This window comes from Protopterus annectens, chromosome 9.part0 (genome assembly GCF_019279795.1).
Source record: "Protopterus annectens isolate FY-2018-M chromosome 9.part0, PAN1.0, whole genome shotgun sequence".
In the NCBI taxonomy this organism is placed as follows: Eukaryota; Metazoa; Chordata; order Ceratodontiformes; family Protopteridae; genus Protopterus; species Protopterus annectens.
In genome coordinates this window covers 870328943-870347498 of record NC_056743.1, presented here as the reverse complement: position 1 = coordinate 870347498, position 18556 = coordinate 870328943, and the positions used below count along the sequence as shown (strand labels likewise).

Genomic DNA, 18556 nt, shown 5'->3' with positions numbered 1-18556 from the left:
TTAAGTTGTGGAAGCTGCACTGAATAATTCTAGGTGCTTGTTCAGGTTTCACATGGTGCTTGCTTAGAGCTACTCATGTTAAGCCACGATGAATATGTTGCACTGCCACCTCTGATACCAGGGTAATGTTTTAATCTTTCTATTCCCGCACTGCACACTAGTAGTATCTGGTGCAAATACAACAGAGAAGTATGCAAGCGATACACCACCTAAGCATCATTTGCCATGCAGAATGTACAAGTATGCATATCAAATTTCTGTGTTTCCAAACATCGGTGTTACTACACTACTACTGAATAAAATGAACAGCACTCAGGCTGGGGGAAGGACAAGGGAGCCATGACATCACAGAATGGGTGGGTCTTATTATTTTAGTTAGAATCAGATGACGGCTGTGGTGATGTCACTTTGGGGGAGGGAACTGATAAAAAAAAAAAAAAAAGTACCTGCACTGCCTGGCCTCGATGATGTCAGTAATTGGGCGACTCCAGCAAGCTTTATTCAAACGTGAGAGAATCATTTTGTAAGTGAAACCATCACAGTATGAGAATGTAGGCTTCTGTTACAGAAGTAAGGGGAATTATAAAAATTGTAAATGCTTTATTGTTGTTGCTTTACAGAGGACAATGTAAATAGGGAGTAAAAGGGCCGTGAAGTTGAGGAATACATTAGAGAAACCTGTTGTACTCCTTTAATGGACATTTCAGAGATCACTTTTGGCAGAAAAGATGGATTAGTTCTCAGAGACACTCTATCTCTATGAAAAATCAAGTATGGACTCTTGATACATAAAGCTTGAAGCTCAGAGATACGTCTGGCAGAAGTAATGACGATCAAAAACAAGGTTTTCCATGACAAATGCTTGAGGTCGCAAGAACAGGCTGGTTCAAAAGGTGGCATTGTCAGGGCTTGTAGAACTAATGATAAATCCCATGGCTGAATAGGTTCTCTAAAGGGTGGCTTCAGATGATTCACACCTTTTATGAAGGGCTTGCACAATTTGTGGGACATAAGAGAGGAATCTTGGACACCCTCATGAAAATTAGAAATTGCAGCCAAATGAACTCTAATGGTAGAGGCCGACAGACCCGATTGGAAAAGGTCGGCCAGATAGTCTAGTATTATTGACACTGGTGCTGAGAAGGGCTCTACTTGTTTATCTTTCAGCCAACAGGTAAATCTTTTCCACTTGCTCAGATAAGTAATTCTAGTGGAAGACTTATGAGATGCAATGAGAATGTCACGTACTGGTAAAGAAAGATCATTCTGCCTGGCAATCAAGGGAATTGGAGTAGCCAAGCAGTGAGCTTCAGGCTGTTCAAGTTGAGATGAATCAGGTTCTGTGGATGTGAGATCAACTCCGGGGTTGGATGGAGATTCCATGGTCGATCTAGTAGGTGAGGCGAAAGGAAGGGGAACCAAATCTGTCGAGGCCAATATGGTGCTATGAGGATCACCCTGCTCTTCAACCGACGGGCTTTCTTCAGAAACTGGGGAATGAGGGAAAAGGGTGGGAATGCATAAAGAAGGCCCGAGGGCCAATCGTGGACTAGAGCGTCCCTGGGTGACTGTCCCGGAGGGGGAATCAGGGCGAAGTAATTGCTGCATTTGAAGTTGGTCAGGGATGCAAAGAGGTCGCAGCAAGGACGGCCCCAGCGGTGGACGATCTCCGCCGCTATCAAGGGATTCAGGGACCACTCGTGAGGTTGAATAATGCACCTGCTGAGTCTGTCTGTTATCACATTGGAACTCCCAGGAATGTGTGTTGCTAGAAGAAAACGGTTGGTAGCCATTGCCCATTGCCATATCCTCATGACCTCTCGACAAAGGGGGTAAGATTTGGTTCCACCGTGCTTGTTGATGTACCAGACCACCGCCATGTTGTCTGACTGAACTGCAATTGTCCCAGATGGCAGCAGGGGATGGAATGCTTGCAACGCCAGAAGCACCGCCCTCAGCTCTAGAACATTTATATGCAGATGGGTCTCCAATTCGGACCAAGTGCCTTGCACCGTCTGTCCCTGACATAGCCCCCCCCCCACCCCATCAGGGAGGCGTCCGTGGTCACTGTGGCCTTGGGTTGCTGGGGGGAGAAGAGGTGAGACCATTGTGACAGATTGTGTGTCATCCACCAATTTAAATCCTGTTTGCACCTGTGGGTTACTCGAATCATGGCTGAAAGAGGAAGTTGAAAGGGATACCCATTGGGTGAGCAGTAGCCATTGTAGAAGCCTTATGTGAAACCTGGCCAGGGGGACAATGGTGATGAAGGCTGCCATGGAACCCAACAGCTGCAGAACCGAGTGAGCCGTGGATTTCTCCCTTGAAAGGATTGGAATCAGTTGTTGCTTTAGCCTTAAAATTCTGTGCTCTGGAATAGCAGCTCTGCAATTCTTTGTGTTCAAGATAACCCCTATGAATTCTGTCAACTCAGATGGGGTGAGATTGGATTTTTGCCAGTTTATGGTTATGCCTAGCCCTTGTGCAGTGAGGAGAGAGTATGCCAGGGCTTCTTCCAGCAGATGTCTGGTGGGGGCGGAAATGAGCCAGTCGTCTAGGTATGGAAACACCTGGAATCCTTGAAGTCGCAAGTGAGCTGTGACAACTGCCATGCACTTTGTGAACATTCTGGGGGCTGTAGAGAGTCCGAAGGGCAGTACTCTGAACTGGTAGTGACTGGCTCCCGCACGGAAGTGCAGAAATCTGCTTTTTGGCCTGTCCACTTTTATGTGGTAGCACGCATCTTGAAGATCTATAGAGCATATCCAATTGTCTTTTTCCAAAAGCGGGAGGATAGACTGTATTGTGACCATCTGGAATTTTTGTACTCTCACAAACTCGTTCAATAAGCTGACATCCAAAATTGGTCTCCAGTCCCCAGTTTTCTTTGGCACCAAAAATAGTCTTGAGTAGAATCCGGATCCTATCTGGTCTGGAGGGACTATTTGGATGACTCTTTTTCTTAGCATCTTTTCTATCTCTAGTGCTGCTTCTTCCCTTTGACTGGGTGGAACATCGGGAAGGTTTTTTGAAAGAAAAGGACAAAGATCGAAGGGGATATGATAACCTGGTTATAATCCTTTGTACCCAAGAATAGGTGGTGATGATTAGCCAGGCAGAAGGGTACAAGGAGAAACGTCCCCCGACCACCTCCAGAGGAAAGAAGTTGGGCCACTCTTCAGGAGCGCTGGTAGGATTGGCCAGGGAAAGAATCCCTGGAACCCTGGTTACGTGGATCCCCTCTGCCCCGAAAAAAGCATCTTCCCTGTGAGTTTCCCCATCTGCCTCTAGGGGAGAACTCGGCCTGTGTGTCACGGAAAGGACCTTGAGATTTCTTGAACCATATCTTCCCACTCTTTTGGTTTCGGGAGAAAGCACGTTGAGGGGAAGAATAACGGACACCTACGGCAGAAAGAGTCTTACCGTCCTGTTCACATCTGGCCAGTGTGCTTTTAACTTTGGGTCCAAACAACGAGGAGGCCTCAATGGGAGTGTTAAGAAAGGAAGCCTTAAAAGGTTCCGCGAAATTGCACAAGCGCATCCAGGCGTGTTGTCTCAAGACCGCAGCTGAACCCGCTGCTCTAGCTGGTTCTTCTGATGCGTGAGATATCAGTCACATCGAGGAGTTAGATATTGACTCACTGGTGGCCAGCTGAGAGGCCACTTTGTCACGGACCTCATTGGACACGGCACCAGCCATGGTTTCAGAAAGCTCAGAAATCAGATCCCTTGGAAGCCTAGTAAAGTGTGACATATAATTCAGGGACCTGATAGTAAAGGTCGCTGATGCAAAGGTGCGCTTCCCTATCCTGTCCAGGGCCCGGGACTCTTTGTTAGGTGGATGGACAGTCTGGCTTTCTTCTTCTTCTGCAAGATCCTTTTTTGTTGCGGCCACCGCCACCAAAGCATCCACAGGAAGACGTTTTGACCAATGGGGATCCGTAGCAAGAGCGGACAAAATCTTATTTGGCCTCTGGGGAATAGCTTTGACAGTGTCAGGAGCCTTCCAAGCACGCTGCACGATAAGCCGGACAAGTTCATCGGCAGGTGGAGTAACCCAGGAGGTAGGGGGTCGGGCGCAAAAGGCCTGCAGGAACACAGATTTCTCAGAGGTCGGATTAGAGGACTGCCAGTCACCTCTCTGTTTCAGGATTTCGAGGATAACACCAAAGGATACCTCAGAGGGTGACCGAGGGGATCCTTTCCCCTCATCAAAATCTGTGTCTTCAGTGAGGGGACTCTTCTGTGAAGTCCATGTGCTTCCTCTTACACAGACTTTTCCGGTGGACTTCCTCAGCGGGAGAAGCTGGGGAAGACAGCGGAAAAGGGGTTTCCTGTGGGAATATGTCCTGAGGCCCTTGCACCCGGTGTCCGCTCGGTGCAACTAGTGAAACCAATGTACCAGAGGAGGGTGGAGGAATAGACAGTCCAGTATCTCCAACAGCAGCGAAAGCCTTCTCCATCAGTTGGACGGCTGGTCCACCTGAAGAGGAGTGAATGTCTAGGACAGGGGTCACCACTCCCCTAAGTGGCTCAGCCTGCCGACCCGGAGTCCTTGGATGACTGTGGAGCAGCAAACTATGCATGTCACAACTGACATCCTGGGTCGTAACAAAACTTTCCTGCCACGAAGGCAACTGCGGTTCCTTAGTGAGATCCATAAAGGGAACCGCAGAAGGGGAAGACTGTGCTATATCCATGGACTTCAATGGCAATGAAGGAGGAGAATAAGAAGGGGTCTTTGGAGACGGGTGATCACCTCCCAAGGAAGGATAGTTCCTGGGGGGTGGGATACCTCTGGCCAAGAGCACCTGATCCACAAGACGCAACACATCGTGTTCGGAAAGGCTTCTAGTGGACCTCATGGAGACTGAAGGAGAAACAGGCCTGTCCACAAAAGAGGCAAACTCAGTGCCCATCTCACTAGTCTGCACTGAGAACAACGGTGCTGAGAGAGACTGGACTATGGGTGTCTGCACCGAAGAAGTCATCGGTGCTGAGGTCATGGTCTGCACCGACACAGGGATCGGTGCTGAAGTGGTTGTTGGTACCGAAGATGGAACCGACAAAACTGGAGTCGACAATAAAGGCATCAGTTCTCAATAAGATGTTGGAGCCAATGTGGTCAAGGTCTGCGCCGACTGAACGGTCGGTGCCGATACAGTGGTAATACTCTGAACCGAGGAGCCCCTCGGTGCCGATACAGTGAAGGCTGCAGGAGAAGATGGAGCCGAGATTACTAATGGAGTGGAAGGCCTCGGTACCGAAGGTCTAGGCACAGAAAGCACTGGGGCTGACTGAGTGAGCTCCGGAGCTGAAACTTTAGCCTTTTTAGGTTTTGGTTGGCGGGAGTCCCCAGCCGGGGACGAAGGCAAAGATTTAGCCTTGGTAGGAACATCCAAGATTTTCTTATGGGCTCTAAGAGGGGTTGAGGCCTCCGACCCAGAAATAGCCTCTGAAAAGGGAGATATAAGAAGCCGCCTCAGTAACAGCTTGTTTTTCCTTTCCAACAAGGTTCTATTTGAAAACGTCTCACAAATAGCACAGGGCGGGTCAACAGGCAAGTGGGACACCTCCAAACAATAAACGCACAAAGAGTGTGCATCAGAAGTAGGTAGTTTGTGTCCACAATCAGAACACTGTTTAAACCCCGGTCTACCTTTCTTATCTGCCATAATAGCTAAATTAGAAAGCAGAAAAGGGTACCAGCAATGGTAGAAAAGAATATCTGAAGGTATGAGAAAAAGCGAAGGATTACCAACGATGGTAAGGGGAGAATACCTCGTGGTAAAAAGGTAGAGAAGAGAGAAGAAAAACCTGAAGAAAGTATGACCGCTAGATGCGATAGGGTAAGAGACAACGAAATAGAAACTTTTCTGACAGAAAAGTAATATAAATGGCTATTAAACAACAAATAACTGTACTTAGCTCAAGAGAAGCAGCTTGACATGACCAAATGGAAATGCGGCAAACAAAATCTGAGGTAACAGGGAGAGGGGGATTGTGGGTAAGAGTTTAGCTTGAGAGTTTGAAGCTGACGTGAGCTTGAAAAATGGCCGGCTCGGTACCGAGGTCGGAACCGATACCCATGCGTAAGGAATGAACAAGGATTAACAATATCAGATTAAATGTTCCTCCTACACGTAGTACTGTTAGTAATCAAGGCAACAAAATCACAGAGCTTAGACACCTGCTATAAGCTACCAATCACGCCAGCAAAAAGCTCAAATTTCCTCTAGCACTTTTGACAGCTAGGCAATGGAAAAGTAAAGGGGAAGGGAGATGAGTTGAAGGCCTACAAATCAAGCACAACAAAAGAATAAACATTAGCCACTTTGGAAAGCAAAAGCAGTGAACAACAGAGATAGTCAGTGAATCATGATAAATGGCAATTAAACCAGACTGAGTGAAAGAAAGCATATGTTAAGTGAATGGACTTGACAGAAACAGCAGTTCCGCACCTATGCTGCCTGTGTGATGTACTCTTACACAGTCATGCACTGCATTGTGGGATACCAAGAGGTACACTAAAAATCCAAACCACATCAAGATGTTGGACCCCATGTAGGTAGACTGTGGTACAACACACAAAAACATAAAAAAAGTATAAACAGTCCTAAGCTGGTGTTAAAAAGACACAATGAAATAAACTTGTTTTTCAGTCTTTGGGTGTGGTTGTCATTTAAATTTTTATCTTTCCCTCCTTATCCATACCGCTAGAAGGTCAAGGTACACAACTGCTAGAATAACTTCCTTCCTCAAACAGAACTGAATGAGCTATTCAGATGCTGATACCCCTGTACTCCAAGGAAAGGGAACAAAAAGTATTACAGCAGTGGTGAAAGAACTGAGTGGGTAGGGAGGGAATGAGAGGAATTATACAAAAGGAGAGAAATTAGTTAAAAAAAAAGACAAGCGTAAAGCACTGTAGAAGCTATCAAACCACAACTAGATCTAAATGACTACAGAGTAAATGCTATCAGAGACAAAACACTACTTACCTGCACCAAGCAGCTATAAAACGCTCAAGATGATCATGACACATCATTGTCTAAAGGGTGGTAATGAGATCTGGAGAAGTCAGAAGGAGAAGGGAATTATAAGCAGGGAGGATCTCGAGCAGTGAGGAATTCAATGACATCACTAGAAGGTGCCAAAGACACCAGTCCTATTATTCTAATGTCCACACAGGACCACTTCTTTAAGATCTACTGCAAATACACTCAAACAACAACTGCACTATTGTCTCTGGAAGGGTCAATGTAATAGTATGCCACGACACTAGGCAGATTTCCAAGCAGTACTAATATGTCTGATGGATGGGAACATTTACGGGATTCCCCCACAGAGCAACTATGCCAAAGGCTTCCTGCCTCTACACTGTGCTTCTAAGACTGTAATGTTTAGTAACAAATCTTGCATAGATCCCAAAGTAAGATAGTCTTGTATTGGGTCCTTGTGGATTATTTTCTAGAACCCTTGAGAATAATATACTGCCAGGAATCAAAAATGCTATCCTCCCTAATGATAAATTCAAAGTTTAAGTGTGATGAGACTTACAGCAACAGCCATGACAGGTAGGGGATCATGCTCATTAGTATGGAATTCAACTCTTGTCTTTGCCAAGGAGGATTTAATGAAGATTAAAATGGCTTTGCCTTTTTTTCTTTGAGAAGTAGTTTCTGGATTTGGCAAATGGGAGGAAGGTATATATAGGTTATGAGTCTAACTGAAAGCGAAAGCACCCATGTATAATAGGGTACTAAGAGTAATGACAAAACAGAGCATTCTAACCTGACCGTTGTAATTTGCAGCAAACAAACTACCCTTTGAAAGTCCCCACATCTGTACAATTCCACAGAAGAGATACAGGTCAATTTTTTAAACTGTGTGCCATTATCCTTCTGATCAAGAAATCCACCAACATATTCTTCAGGGCTGGAACACTGAATGCAGAAAAATGAGGGCCGAGTTGTAAAGCTGTGTCACAAATTCTGAATGTCTCTATTTAAAAGATCTGATTTCTCTCTGGCTTCTCCTGTATTATATTACAACAGAATCAAGTGTTTTGATTGTGAATGTCCTGTTAGGAAAAATACCATGAAAGGGCATCAAGAAACATGTACAATTTCAGTGTTTTTGCACAGATGTACAAGACTTTCTCTCACTAACAGTAACTTTCCTGTAATGACAAATACTTAAAATTAGTTCCTTGGGCATAATCCACATAGTCTGCTATATAAATTTGCCACCTATCTATTTTTTCCAGACTTTCTGGAAATCAAGCTGACTGTCTGGTTGTCTGGAAAAAAATGTACAAACTCTGGTATTCTGTTTCAAAAAAGAAAGACTATCGTATTTTGTTAAATTGGTGGATTTACTATGCTTTTTTACACAAACACACACCTAAGGTGATGATGATGTCACAAAATTTGTAGGGAAGTGGGAAGAAAGAGGGGAGGAGATGGGTGGGATTATGGGAAGTGTGAGGGGTTTGGCCTTGGACTAGTTTTGGCCACAGAGGAATGTGGCAATCCTACTGCTATTAAACTCCAGCTCTTTTATGGAAAAAATAAATGACATCACCAGTGGATAAGTTTATGCCAGCCTCCGACAAGAGCAAATTATTAATTTAATTAGGAAGCAGAATTAATTTTTTATGTAGCTGGGAAGTAGAATCAGCACTTCTAGAGTCACTGGACTGATTTCATGTATTTGAGATGCTACTGTGTTTTCCCTCACATGAAGTCTGGAAAGGGGTACCATAATAAAAATGCACTTTCAAAAAATATCTTGCTGGAGCTTCTCAGAGCAAAGTACAGTTGTGTAAGTTAAACTTACCATAACAGTAGATGTTCTAATGATCACTGCTGCAGTAGCCTTAACTATATGGGCTATATCCTGCCAAGGATGTAAGAGCCGGCCAGCTTCCAAAGCTTCAGGGCACCTTCCATGCTCACAAACTGTCAAGCAGCTCAAGCTGAGCTGACTAAAAGTTTAGGAGCAAAGCCATTCAGAGCTTTCCTGCCAGCAGAAAGAGGGAGGAGGCTGAGCCCTGAAAGACTATGCTAGGAACAAAAAAAATTAAATGTCCACACCCAGGCATAAAAAAACACATGAAAAAACAAGGAAGATGATGGGAGAGAGAGACTACTGCAGCAGTGATCATTCAAGCATCTACTGTTACAGTAAATTCAACTTCCACAACTGCACTATGTTCATCATATTGATCACTGCTACAGTAGCCTTAGCTCTATGGGCAGATTACCACAGCTAAATACATTTTGGAGGTGGAAAGAGAAGAGTCCACAAATGCCTGGAGAATGATCCTAGGGAAGGAATCAAGCTTAAAGTGCCTTATAAAAGTATGTACTGAGGACCAAGTAGTAACTTCTAGAATACTACTAAAATCCAACCCTTTTCAAAAAGCCATAGGTGAAGCCAAGTCCCTGGTACAGAGCACCTTGACTCTGCTTGCAATAGATTTGTCATGGTAAGTATAACAAAAGGCAACAGACTTACACAACCACCTAGAAATACACTGTACTGACAAAGATTGCCCCTTCTTCTTACATTCACAAAAACTAAACAACTGATCGGATGATCTGACGGCTATAGTTCTGTCAAGATAGTATCAGAGTTGTCAACTGACATCCAAAGTATAGAGTATCCTTTTCTTCCTCGTTTTTACATTTAGTAAATAAAACAGGGAGATGGGTAGTTTGGTTACAGACATAAAAAGAAGGATTAGTTCTCAAAGAAACTCTGGCCCTGTGGAAAAAGAGGTAGAGTTGATTCACAATAAGAGCTTGCAACTCAGATACCATTCTTGCAGAGGCCAGAGCAATCAGGAAAACTGCTTTCCATGTTAAGAACCTCAAGTCAGCTTGATTAGATGGTTCAAATGGAGCAAGTATTGTTTTCTCTAACACAGAATTAAAATCCCACGGAAGGGCCACCAGTTTACTTGGTGGCCTCTTATGCAAAACTCTTTTAAAGAACATTTTAACATGAGACTGCCTTGAAAGAGGAGGATCTATGAGTAGGCATGCTGAAATGACCGATAAATGAACCCTGATAGAGGAATAAGAAAGGTGATAGGATAGTAGCACACACAGATACTGTAAAACCAGAAAAAAACAACCCTAAATGGGTGCTGGTTATGTTGTTGGCACCAATAGAAAACCTTTTCCAATTGCTAATATATGATTTTCTAGTAGCAGGCTTTCTTGCCTCCACTGGTACCTGCTGCTCTTCCTTAGAAAACAGGTGCCTAAAAGGAATTAAAACCCTATCATCAAGGCAGTCAGTTGAAGATTGACGTTGGAGTATATCAAACACCCCTGTTCTATTGTGAGTAGATCCAGTCTGTGAGGAAGCTTGTGGTAATTGCCCCCTGGCAATTTCCAAAAGAAGGGAGAAAGTACAGTTGTGTACACTTACCATAAATGTACATGTTAGAGTCTATTCACTGCTGCAGTCCTAACTTGTAGGACTTCTTACCACGGAAGCCTTGGACAGTCTGACTACTAGAGAATTTTACCCTTATTCTGAAGCCAGCGGACCCTATGTCCGATGTCACAAAGTATGGGTATAAGGGGAATTGGCTGGCGCCATGAACTCAGCGCTTTCTTGTCCCAAACAGGTAAGAGACCCCCAGCAGGTCCTTATGGTCAGGGGCTTAAGCTCAGACTCCAGAATATGTGTCAAGGAGGAAAGAGCAACCTGGAACTGAGAAGGAGAATGACCAAGCCTATCTCATCGGCAAGATGGAAGGAGGAAGGGAAATACTGCAACAGTGAATACACTCGAACATCTACATTTATGATAAGTGTACATAACTGTACAATGTTCTTCATGTTGCAGTCCTAACTTGTGGGATGACTCCCAAAGCTGAAAGAAGGGTGGATGGAAGGACTAAGGAGAGGAAAGGATGCCCTACAAGACGGTAGTCGCAAACCCTGCTCTGGACTTGGAAAAAGTAGGAAGATGGTAATGTCTGATGAAGATATGTACAGAGGAACAAGTAGTGGCTTACAAAATGCCCTTAGTGGCCACCGCTTTAAGAAAGTCAGCAAATGTAGTGGTAGCCCTAGTGGAATGTGCCCTCACAAAGTCTGGAAGCTTCCTACCATGACAGCTGTAGCAAAATGAGACAGGGGGAGATCCATTTGGAAATTATTTGCTTTGAAACTGATCTTCCCTCAGAGCTACTGGCAAATGCCACAAAAAGTTGGCCTGACTTCCTGACATTCTTGGTCCCATCCAAGCAGTAATGCAGTTGCCCATATGCATGCAAAGTATGAAAGATCCTTTCTTACTTGTTTAGAGAGTTAGGAAAGAATGTAGGCAAGTCTATGGTCTAGTTTAAAGAAATCTCTGTCACCAACTTGGTTTATATCTGTGGAAGCAGCTGCTTCAAAAGGTGAGAAGGTGAGCTTTACCAGAATGAAACTGAGGTCCCAAGGGGGAACAAGAGGTTTTCTAGAAGGCCTAATTTGGACAACCCCCTGTCAGAATCTGTTTAATGAGAGCATGGAAAAAGAAATGAGGCTGAGAAGGTAAATAGGCTAAAATAATAATAATAATAAAATAATAATAATAGCTGAAGTTGGAACAAAGAAAGAGAATGACCAAGCCTTCTTATGAGGAGCAGGACAGTCTTTTTTCAAAAAGGCTTGATAAGTATGACAGGATCAAAGAGATCTGAGCTTGCAAAGGGCTTTGTCCATTTGGTCTACACCATACGATAAATCTTTCCAATTTGGTGGAATAAGACTTTTTAGTTCTAGGTCTCCTGGCTTCTTTTAGAATGTACGCAGCAAAGGATTCTGCGTGGACGGCAGGTGCCAAGGCTCAAAAATAATATGAAAAGTCACAAAACAGCCAAAACCCAACTGTAAAAGGAGTATTTAATATGCTGCTCCACAAAACATGAAAAAACAAACAGGTTTCGGCCCAATGGCCTTTTTCAGTGTATATTTCAGCCTGTAGTCAACCACGTATTTATATACAAAGACTTAATTGATCATAAATTGAACAATTATAGATGCTCATTTAAACCAGGTGGAAATAACCCACCCAGTTTCACAATCCATGATTTCTCTTTTTATTTAACAACTTATGCCAACCTGTTTTTAAGAATCTGTTGCCCATAATTCTGTCAATAATAATAAATGTAAATGTAGCTGTATTATGTAAAATAGCATGTTTATATAGAGCATTAGTCAGACGTTTATTTCTAATGTTACTGAGATGTTCTGAAATACGAAATTTAATAGGTCTGGAAGTTTGGCCAACATAAAAAGCTGAGCAGGAGAAAAGTGCAAGGGAAATGACACAATTGCTGCTACAGTTAGAAAAAAACATTAATAGAAAAAACATTTGGAGTGTTTTTGCTAGTGAATTATTTCGTCTGAAGAATATGTTTGCAAAAAGAGCAATGCCCACAAGGGTAGCATCCCACCACTTTGGTCCCATCTAGTGTAGCCTGTACTGAATGTTCCAATGGTGTATATAGTTTACAATGGCTAAAATGACTCCCCAAAGTCTGGCCTTTCCGAAATTAAATTAAACATCTATCCCCTAACATGTCACATAATTTACCATCAGCAAACAGGATGTCCTAATGCTGTTGCACTATGTCCAAAAATTCATGTGTGTTTCTGCCATAAGTAGTAGTGAACCTGATTTTGTGATCCCTCTGGAACTGACGTTTTTTTATAAGTAAGTAAATCATTTCTGGAGAGTTGCTTGAACCTCCCTACCGGTCTTAAACACCTTGGCCATAGGATAACCATGTTCTCTAAAATGATTAATTAAATCCTGATCAAAATGCTTATAGCCCTCCGTGTTGGAGCAGATCCTGTGTATTCTCATAAATTGCGATTTGGGGATGTTAGAAATGATGTGTTTAGAATGACAGTTGGAGGCGTGTAATAATGTATTTGAATGATGGGGTTTTCTATATAGTGAGCTAGACAAGGCACCATCCGGTTGTCTATATATGGTTACATCCAGAAAAAAAATAGATGTCAAATCATAACTGACTGTGAATTTTATGCCCCATTTGTTCTCATTCAGTTGCTTGGTATAGCTATGGGTGCATTTTTTTGCTCCCATATATGCTGATCTGTTCATGGGTTATCTTGAACAGATTATAATCTGTGATAGTAATCACAACATATTTCTTGATGAAATAGACATTTGGTGATGGCTTTTGGATGACTGCTGGATGGTGTGGAAATCGGATGTTATATATCTACAAGAATTTGCCCAGTATTTGAATGAGAACAAATGTGCCCCCCCATCCCCCTACTTAAATATACCAACTCTGAGATCGCTCTGCACTGCCGAAAAGACAAAGTAGCGAAAGCGGCCAAATGAATTCTTTCCCAGGGAAAGAATTTGTTGAAAAGCCGCTTCGCTATTTTGCCTTTTCGCGCTTCACAGTTCAACAAAGGCACATGCGACAACCTACGTCTGCGACAGCGTAACAGGGAGCCTATTTTACATAATACAGCTACATTTAAATGTATTATTATTGACAGAATTATGGGCAACAGATTCTTAAAAACAGGTTGGCATAAGTTGTTAAAAAAAAAAGAGGGAAATCATGGATTGTGAAACTGGGTGGATTATTTCCACATGGTTTAAATAAGCATCTATAATTGTTCAATTTATGATCAATTAAGGCTTTGTATATAAATAAGTGGTTGACTACAGGCTGAAATATACATTGAAAAAGGCCATTAGGCCGAAACCAGTTTGTTTTTTCATGTTTTGTGGTGCAACATATTAAATACTCCTTTTCCAGTTGGGTGCTGGCTGTTTTGTGACTTTTCTTTTAGAATGTCCAAGACATGTTTGTCAAGGAATGACCCCTTCCATGGGATCAAGGTATTACCCAAGCTGTCAATTTGAGTGTGTGCAGGTTGAAGTATATGATGGTGTCCTTGTTCTGTGTTAACAGGTCCACTCTCTCTGGAAGCAGACATGGTTTCCTGTTGATTAGACTGAGCAATATGGGCACCAGTGCTGCCTTGGCCAATATGGAGCTACTGAAATGACCCTCAGTTCTTCTTCCCTAATTTTCAGCAGTATTCTAGGTAGCAAGTGTATACAGCAATAGGCCTGTCCAAGGAAAGGAGGAGGCATCTGTCTTCCAGGCTGACTTTGGTTTGTTCCTGGAGCAAAACTTTTCCAAATGAGTATTTTCTTTCATGGAAAAAAAGATCTATCTGTGGCACACCCCATTCTTTGACTATGCTGAGAAAAACATCCCAATACAGTTGAAACTCATGGGGGTCTGACAAGCTCCTGCTAAGGTGATCTACTAGTTTGCTTCCCAAAGGTCCATAGCTAAGCAACAAAGGGGTAAGAGCGAGTCTCCCCCATTTGTTTATGTACCACATAACCGTGGTATTGTCTGTCTTTACCAGGAGGACTCCTAGTTTCCATTGTTCTTTGAAGACAATCAAGCATTTTTAGACTGCCATCAGTTCTTTTAGGTTGATTTGTTTGTTTCTGAGCAGGAAGTCCCATCTGCTTTGAGTCCGGAAGTTGTTGTAATGTGCTACCCAGGCTATTTCTGAGGCATCTTTTGCCAGAGTTTGGCCCTGAGGGATGAACCTGAAGGGAAGGCCTGAATTGATGGAGCATGATTGGACCCACCAGGCAAACTCTTTCCTGAAGAAAGGAAGAAGTTTTATCCTGAAGGTAAGGAAGTGAAAACGTTGGGACCACACATTTTTGAGGCAACACTGCAGTTTCCTCATATGTACTCTGGCTAGGAGGATCATGAGGATGCAAAAGGCAATGTAAACTAGGGCCCTGTGATACTCTTTGGCTGTGAGGTATCTGAGACAAGGAGCTTTTTGAAGGTAACCTTGTCTGGGGGAAGAAATACTATCTGGAGAGATGCCTCCAGTAAAGTTCCCAGAAACACAATCCTGTTTGTGGGGTTATTCTGAGATGTTTTGGTAATGATGGTGAACCCCACTGAAGTCAGTATATTTTGGACGTAAAGCAGAGCTGCTTTGAGTTTTTCCTAGATCTGTTGTCTGAATGATGCAATTATCTAAGTAAGGGTAAATCTGAATTCCCTTTGTCCTGCAGAAGGCTATCACTGAGGCTAGGCATTTTGTGAAAACTCTGGGTTTAGCAGACAAGCCAAAGAACAGAGCACAGAACTGATAATGCTTCACACCTGCTCTGAAGCCTAAGAACCTCCTGTGAGATTCTTCTATGGGGATGTAGAGGTATGCATCTTTTACATCTAAGATTATCAGGAAGGCACTGGGGAAGATCATGGGCAGTAGTTTTTGAAGATTTAGCATTTTGAATTTTGGGACATGCAAGAATTGATTGAGCCTTGACAAGTTTAGAACTGGCCTTTTCTGGGAACTAGGCAAAGTCTGGAGTAAAAACCTTTTCTTTTCAAAGAGTTTGGTACAGGTTCCACCAAGCCTTGGGTGCACAGAAGCAGTACTGGTTTAATGCCTCAGCCTTTTAGTTTGGAGGAATATCTTGGAAGATAAAAGAATTAAAGGCTGTTTGAACATGAGTTTGTAACCTCTTTGAATGATTTCCAGAATCCACAGATTCCTGGTAATGAGGTTCCGTTTCTTGAGGAACAGGGAATGCTGCCTTCCCAACCTGGGAGAAGAAAAAGGGTGAAGGGTGGAGGAACAGTCGGAAGCCAGAACCTGCGAAGTGGCCCCAGACCCAACCAACAAGCTAAGATCAACTTCAGCTCGACCAGCGATCATGGTACATGAAGGCTTTAATGACTCACTAAAATGTTTAGCTAAAATCTCAGCCTTACACTTGATAGTTCTACTATTAAAGCAAGCATAGAAGTGACAGGAACGTCTTGTTATGGGCGCAAACAAGTTAAACAAAAAGGATGAAAGTCATGGTGAGTTATCTGCTTGCCACAGCAGAGATAGTTATTAACTTTCTCAGACATTAGTCAAAAAACACATGGGAAGTTCCACGACAGTGTACTCAGCATTAGCTGTCATCTTTCTCTGATGTGGCTCAACCAATGCACTGACTATCACTCTGCTTCTGGCTCCAATGGTAAGAAAGAAATGAGATCATGGTGCTGGCTGACTCCCTTTATATCCAGACCTCGTAATATCGGACAGTCCTTCTTCCCCCCAGTCCTTATCCTTTGGGAGTGATCTGATGAGGTATATGGAAACCACTGTTTCCAGTCTGAGCCCCTACTCTGTCTCTATCCTGTTTCTTGTTTTAATTATAATTTTTATTACAAGTAATTATGCCCTCTGGCATATTTATTAGCAGCAAACACGATCTGAGGTAATCTGGAAAGTAAGGGGCATTGTGGGTAAAGGGAGGAGCTGGAGAGTCGGATCCAAGAATCTAATGAGATTGGCAGAGGTGGATCCGAGACCCACACATTGAGGAATGAATGAAAATGACATCAGATCAAATGTTTTGTTGTGACACTGTCATTTGCTAGTCAGTACAGACAGATTTTACTGCCTAGCATGGGACCCAACCTTAACAACATAAGTAGGGGGTGCTTAACATTTGTTAAGGTGGGGTCATGCGCCATTCTGGTGCTTAACTGGTTTGTCTTTTTCTCTATATCGGAGCGTAATCAGAATGCTCCATGCACGCAAGTGTTTCAGCATTTGAATTCAGTATCAGTGATGTTACATTGAATTCTATTAATCACCCAGTTCCATCAGCTTCTAAAAGTTAACAAAATAAGCAAACATACAAAAAAATCTAAGATAATTATAAATATATTACCTAAATGTGCCACCCTGTTGAGTTTGGGGTCAAACCCCACCTGCCGCGCCTTCTCAGTCCTGGCCAAGAAAAAATTAATCACTCCATCTGTGACCACACAATTTGGAAAACCTTTGATTATGTGATGAAAGCCCTGTCGAGTGTGAAGACAGTCTCCATCATCTCCACCTGCCTCCACTGTGATCTTCTGACGATACGTTGTTGAATATCCTGTTACTTCTCTAACAGCTCCACCAACCTGTAACAACAAACATAATAAGTATCTGTTAATGCAAAATAAATGCAAGGAACATTAGAGGTTTTGTTGAATTTAAACTTAGACCATATGAGAGAAACACGAAAAGATGTGAAACTAATTGTACATTTTGTATATTTATACAGCAAGGTGACAGTTTTTATTGTCCTTATTTACAGAAAATCATTAAGACCAGTGCAGGGGGTGACTGTAACACTACAAAAGTAATTTATAGGGTACAGTGCAACGAATGTGATGCATTCTACGTGGGCAAGACTGTAAATAAACTCAAATGTAGGATTTCATGTCATCTGTCAGAAATCCACTCTGGATGTAAAAATAATGCACTAGCCAAACACCTTTCTCTTCATAAAAGACACACAGGTTTTAAGTTTCAGATCCTGGATCGCATAGACATGGGTGATCTTGAAGGAGACATCCCGAATATTCTGGAGAAACATGAATTCATGTGGCAATTAAAGCTGAACTCTTTTAGAAAGCCTGGACTATACAACTGTTCAATTAAAAGTGTATTGGAATTTAGAAAATTGCCACATTGTTTACATGACTAATTTTATTTTATTTTATTCTACCAGTTGGTTTTAAATACCATTTTAAATCAGTTGTAATTTAAGTGTATAATTTGTTTCCATCATCGTACATTTTTTCTTATTATTTTTTTCTTTTTGTGGTTCTCTTTTTTTCCACTTTATTCAAAATTATGTGTAATAACAACACTACCCAATTATACAATAATATTTTTATAGATAGTTTTTAGGGTTCTTGTACACAGACCTGAAGAAGTCTAAAAGGACGAAAGCGATCTTTGTTAACAATAGATTATGAAAACAGAAAATGATTTTTACAATTGATTTTTTACATGCAAAGCGTATATGTATATATTTATATATTTTTTTTTATTGCCAAATGGAATAAGGTAGATATATTTCCAGCCATGTAGTATATTGTCTTGGATAAAATCACAGACTTAATATTCTACTTAATAATCTGGTTAAATAAGAGGTACCACATCATTACAAATTTTATTTAAAGTACATAAGGGCTATATTATTATGACAGCTACTAAGTAGGGCAGGACCAGCTCGAATGTCACACTGATGGGGGAAGGGATGTGAATTTAACATGTGCACCAATAACACTTTGTCTTACAGCACAATAAACCACTCCCTTGCCTGATAAAAAGTATAAATATATATTTAGAAAGCTTGTAAGGAAACTATTACTCTATTTTTGTTTTACTTGGATTGCTTGTCTGTGTACTTAATAAAGGATTTTCGACTGGAAACAGACTGCCTGCCTTGCTTGGATTACTTTCGAATACTTAATAATTCTGTACAATTATATATATATATATATATATATATATATATATATATATATTTTTTTTTTTTTTTACTTAAGACGAGTTTAAGTTTGCTACTTCAACTACTATTGTCTGATCTGATTAACATACAGTGATTAACTAGAGATATATGGACTGAAAATCTTCCACACAGAGAAGTTTCTTACACTGTT

At 42.0% G+C, this 18556-nt stretch overlaps 1 protein-coding gene across 3 annotated transcripts in view; it reads right to left on the bottom strand.

Moving 5' to 3' along the window:
- The window catches only part of B4GALNT1 (beta-1,4-N-acetyl-galactosaminyltransferase 1), a 2012712-nt gene that overhangs the window by 109301 nt on the left and 1884855 nt on the right, over positions 1 to 18556 (bottom strand). For all 3 annotated transcript variants that reach the window (XM_044083592.1, XM_044083594.1, XM_044083595.1), the window contains exon 10: positions 16786 to 17023. In XM_044083592.1, the coding sequence (XP_043939527.1) occupies positions 16786 to 17023 (238 nt within the window). The remainder of the gene's footprint in view (positions 1 to 16785; positions 17024 to 18556) is intronic.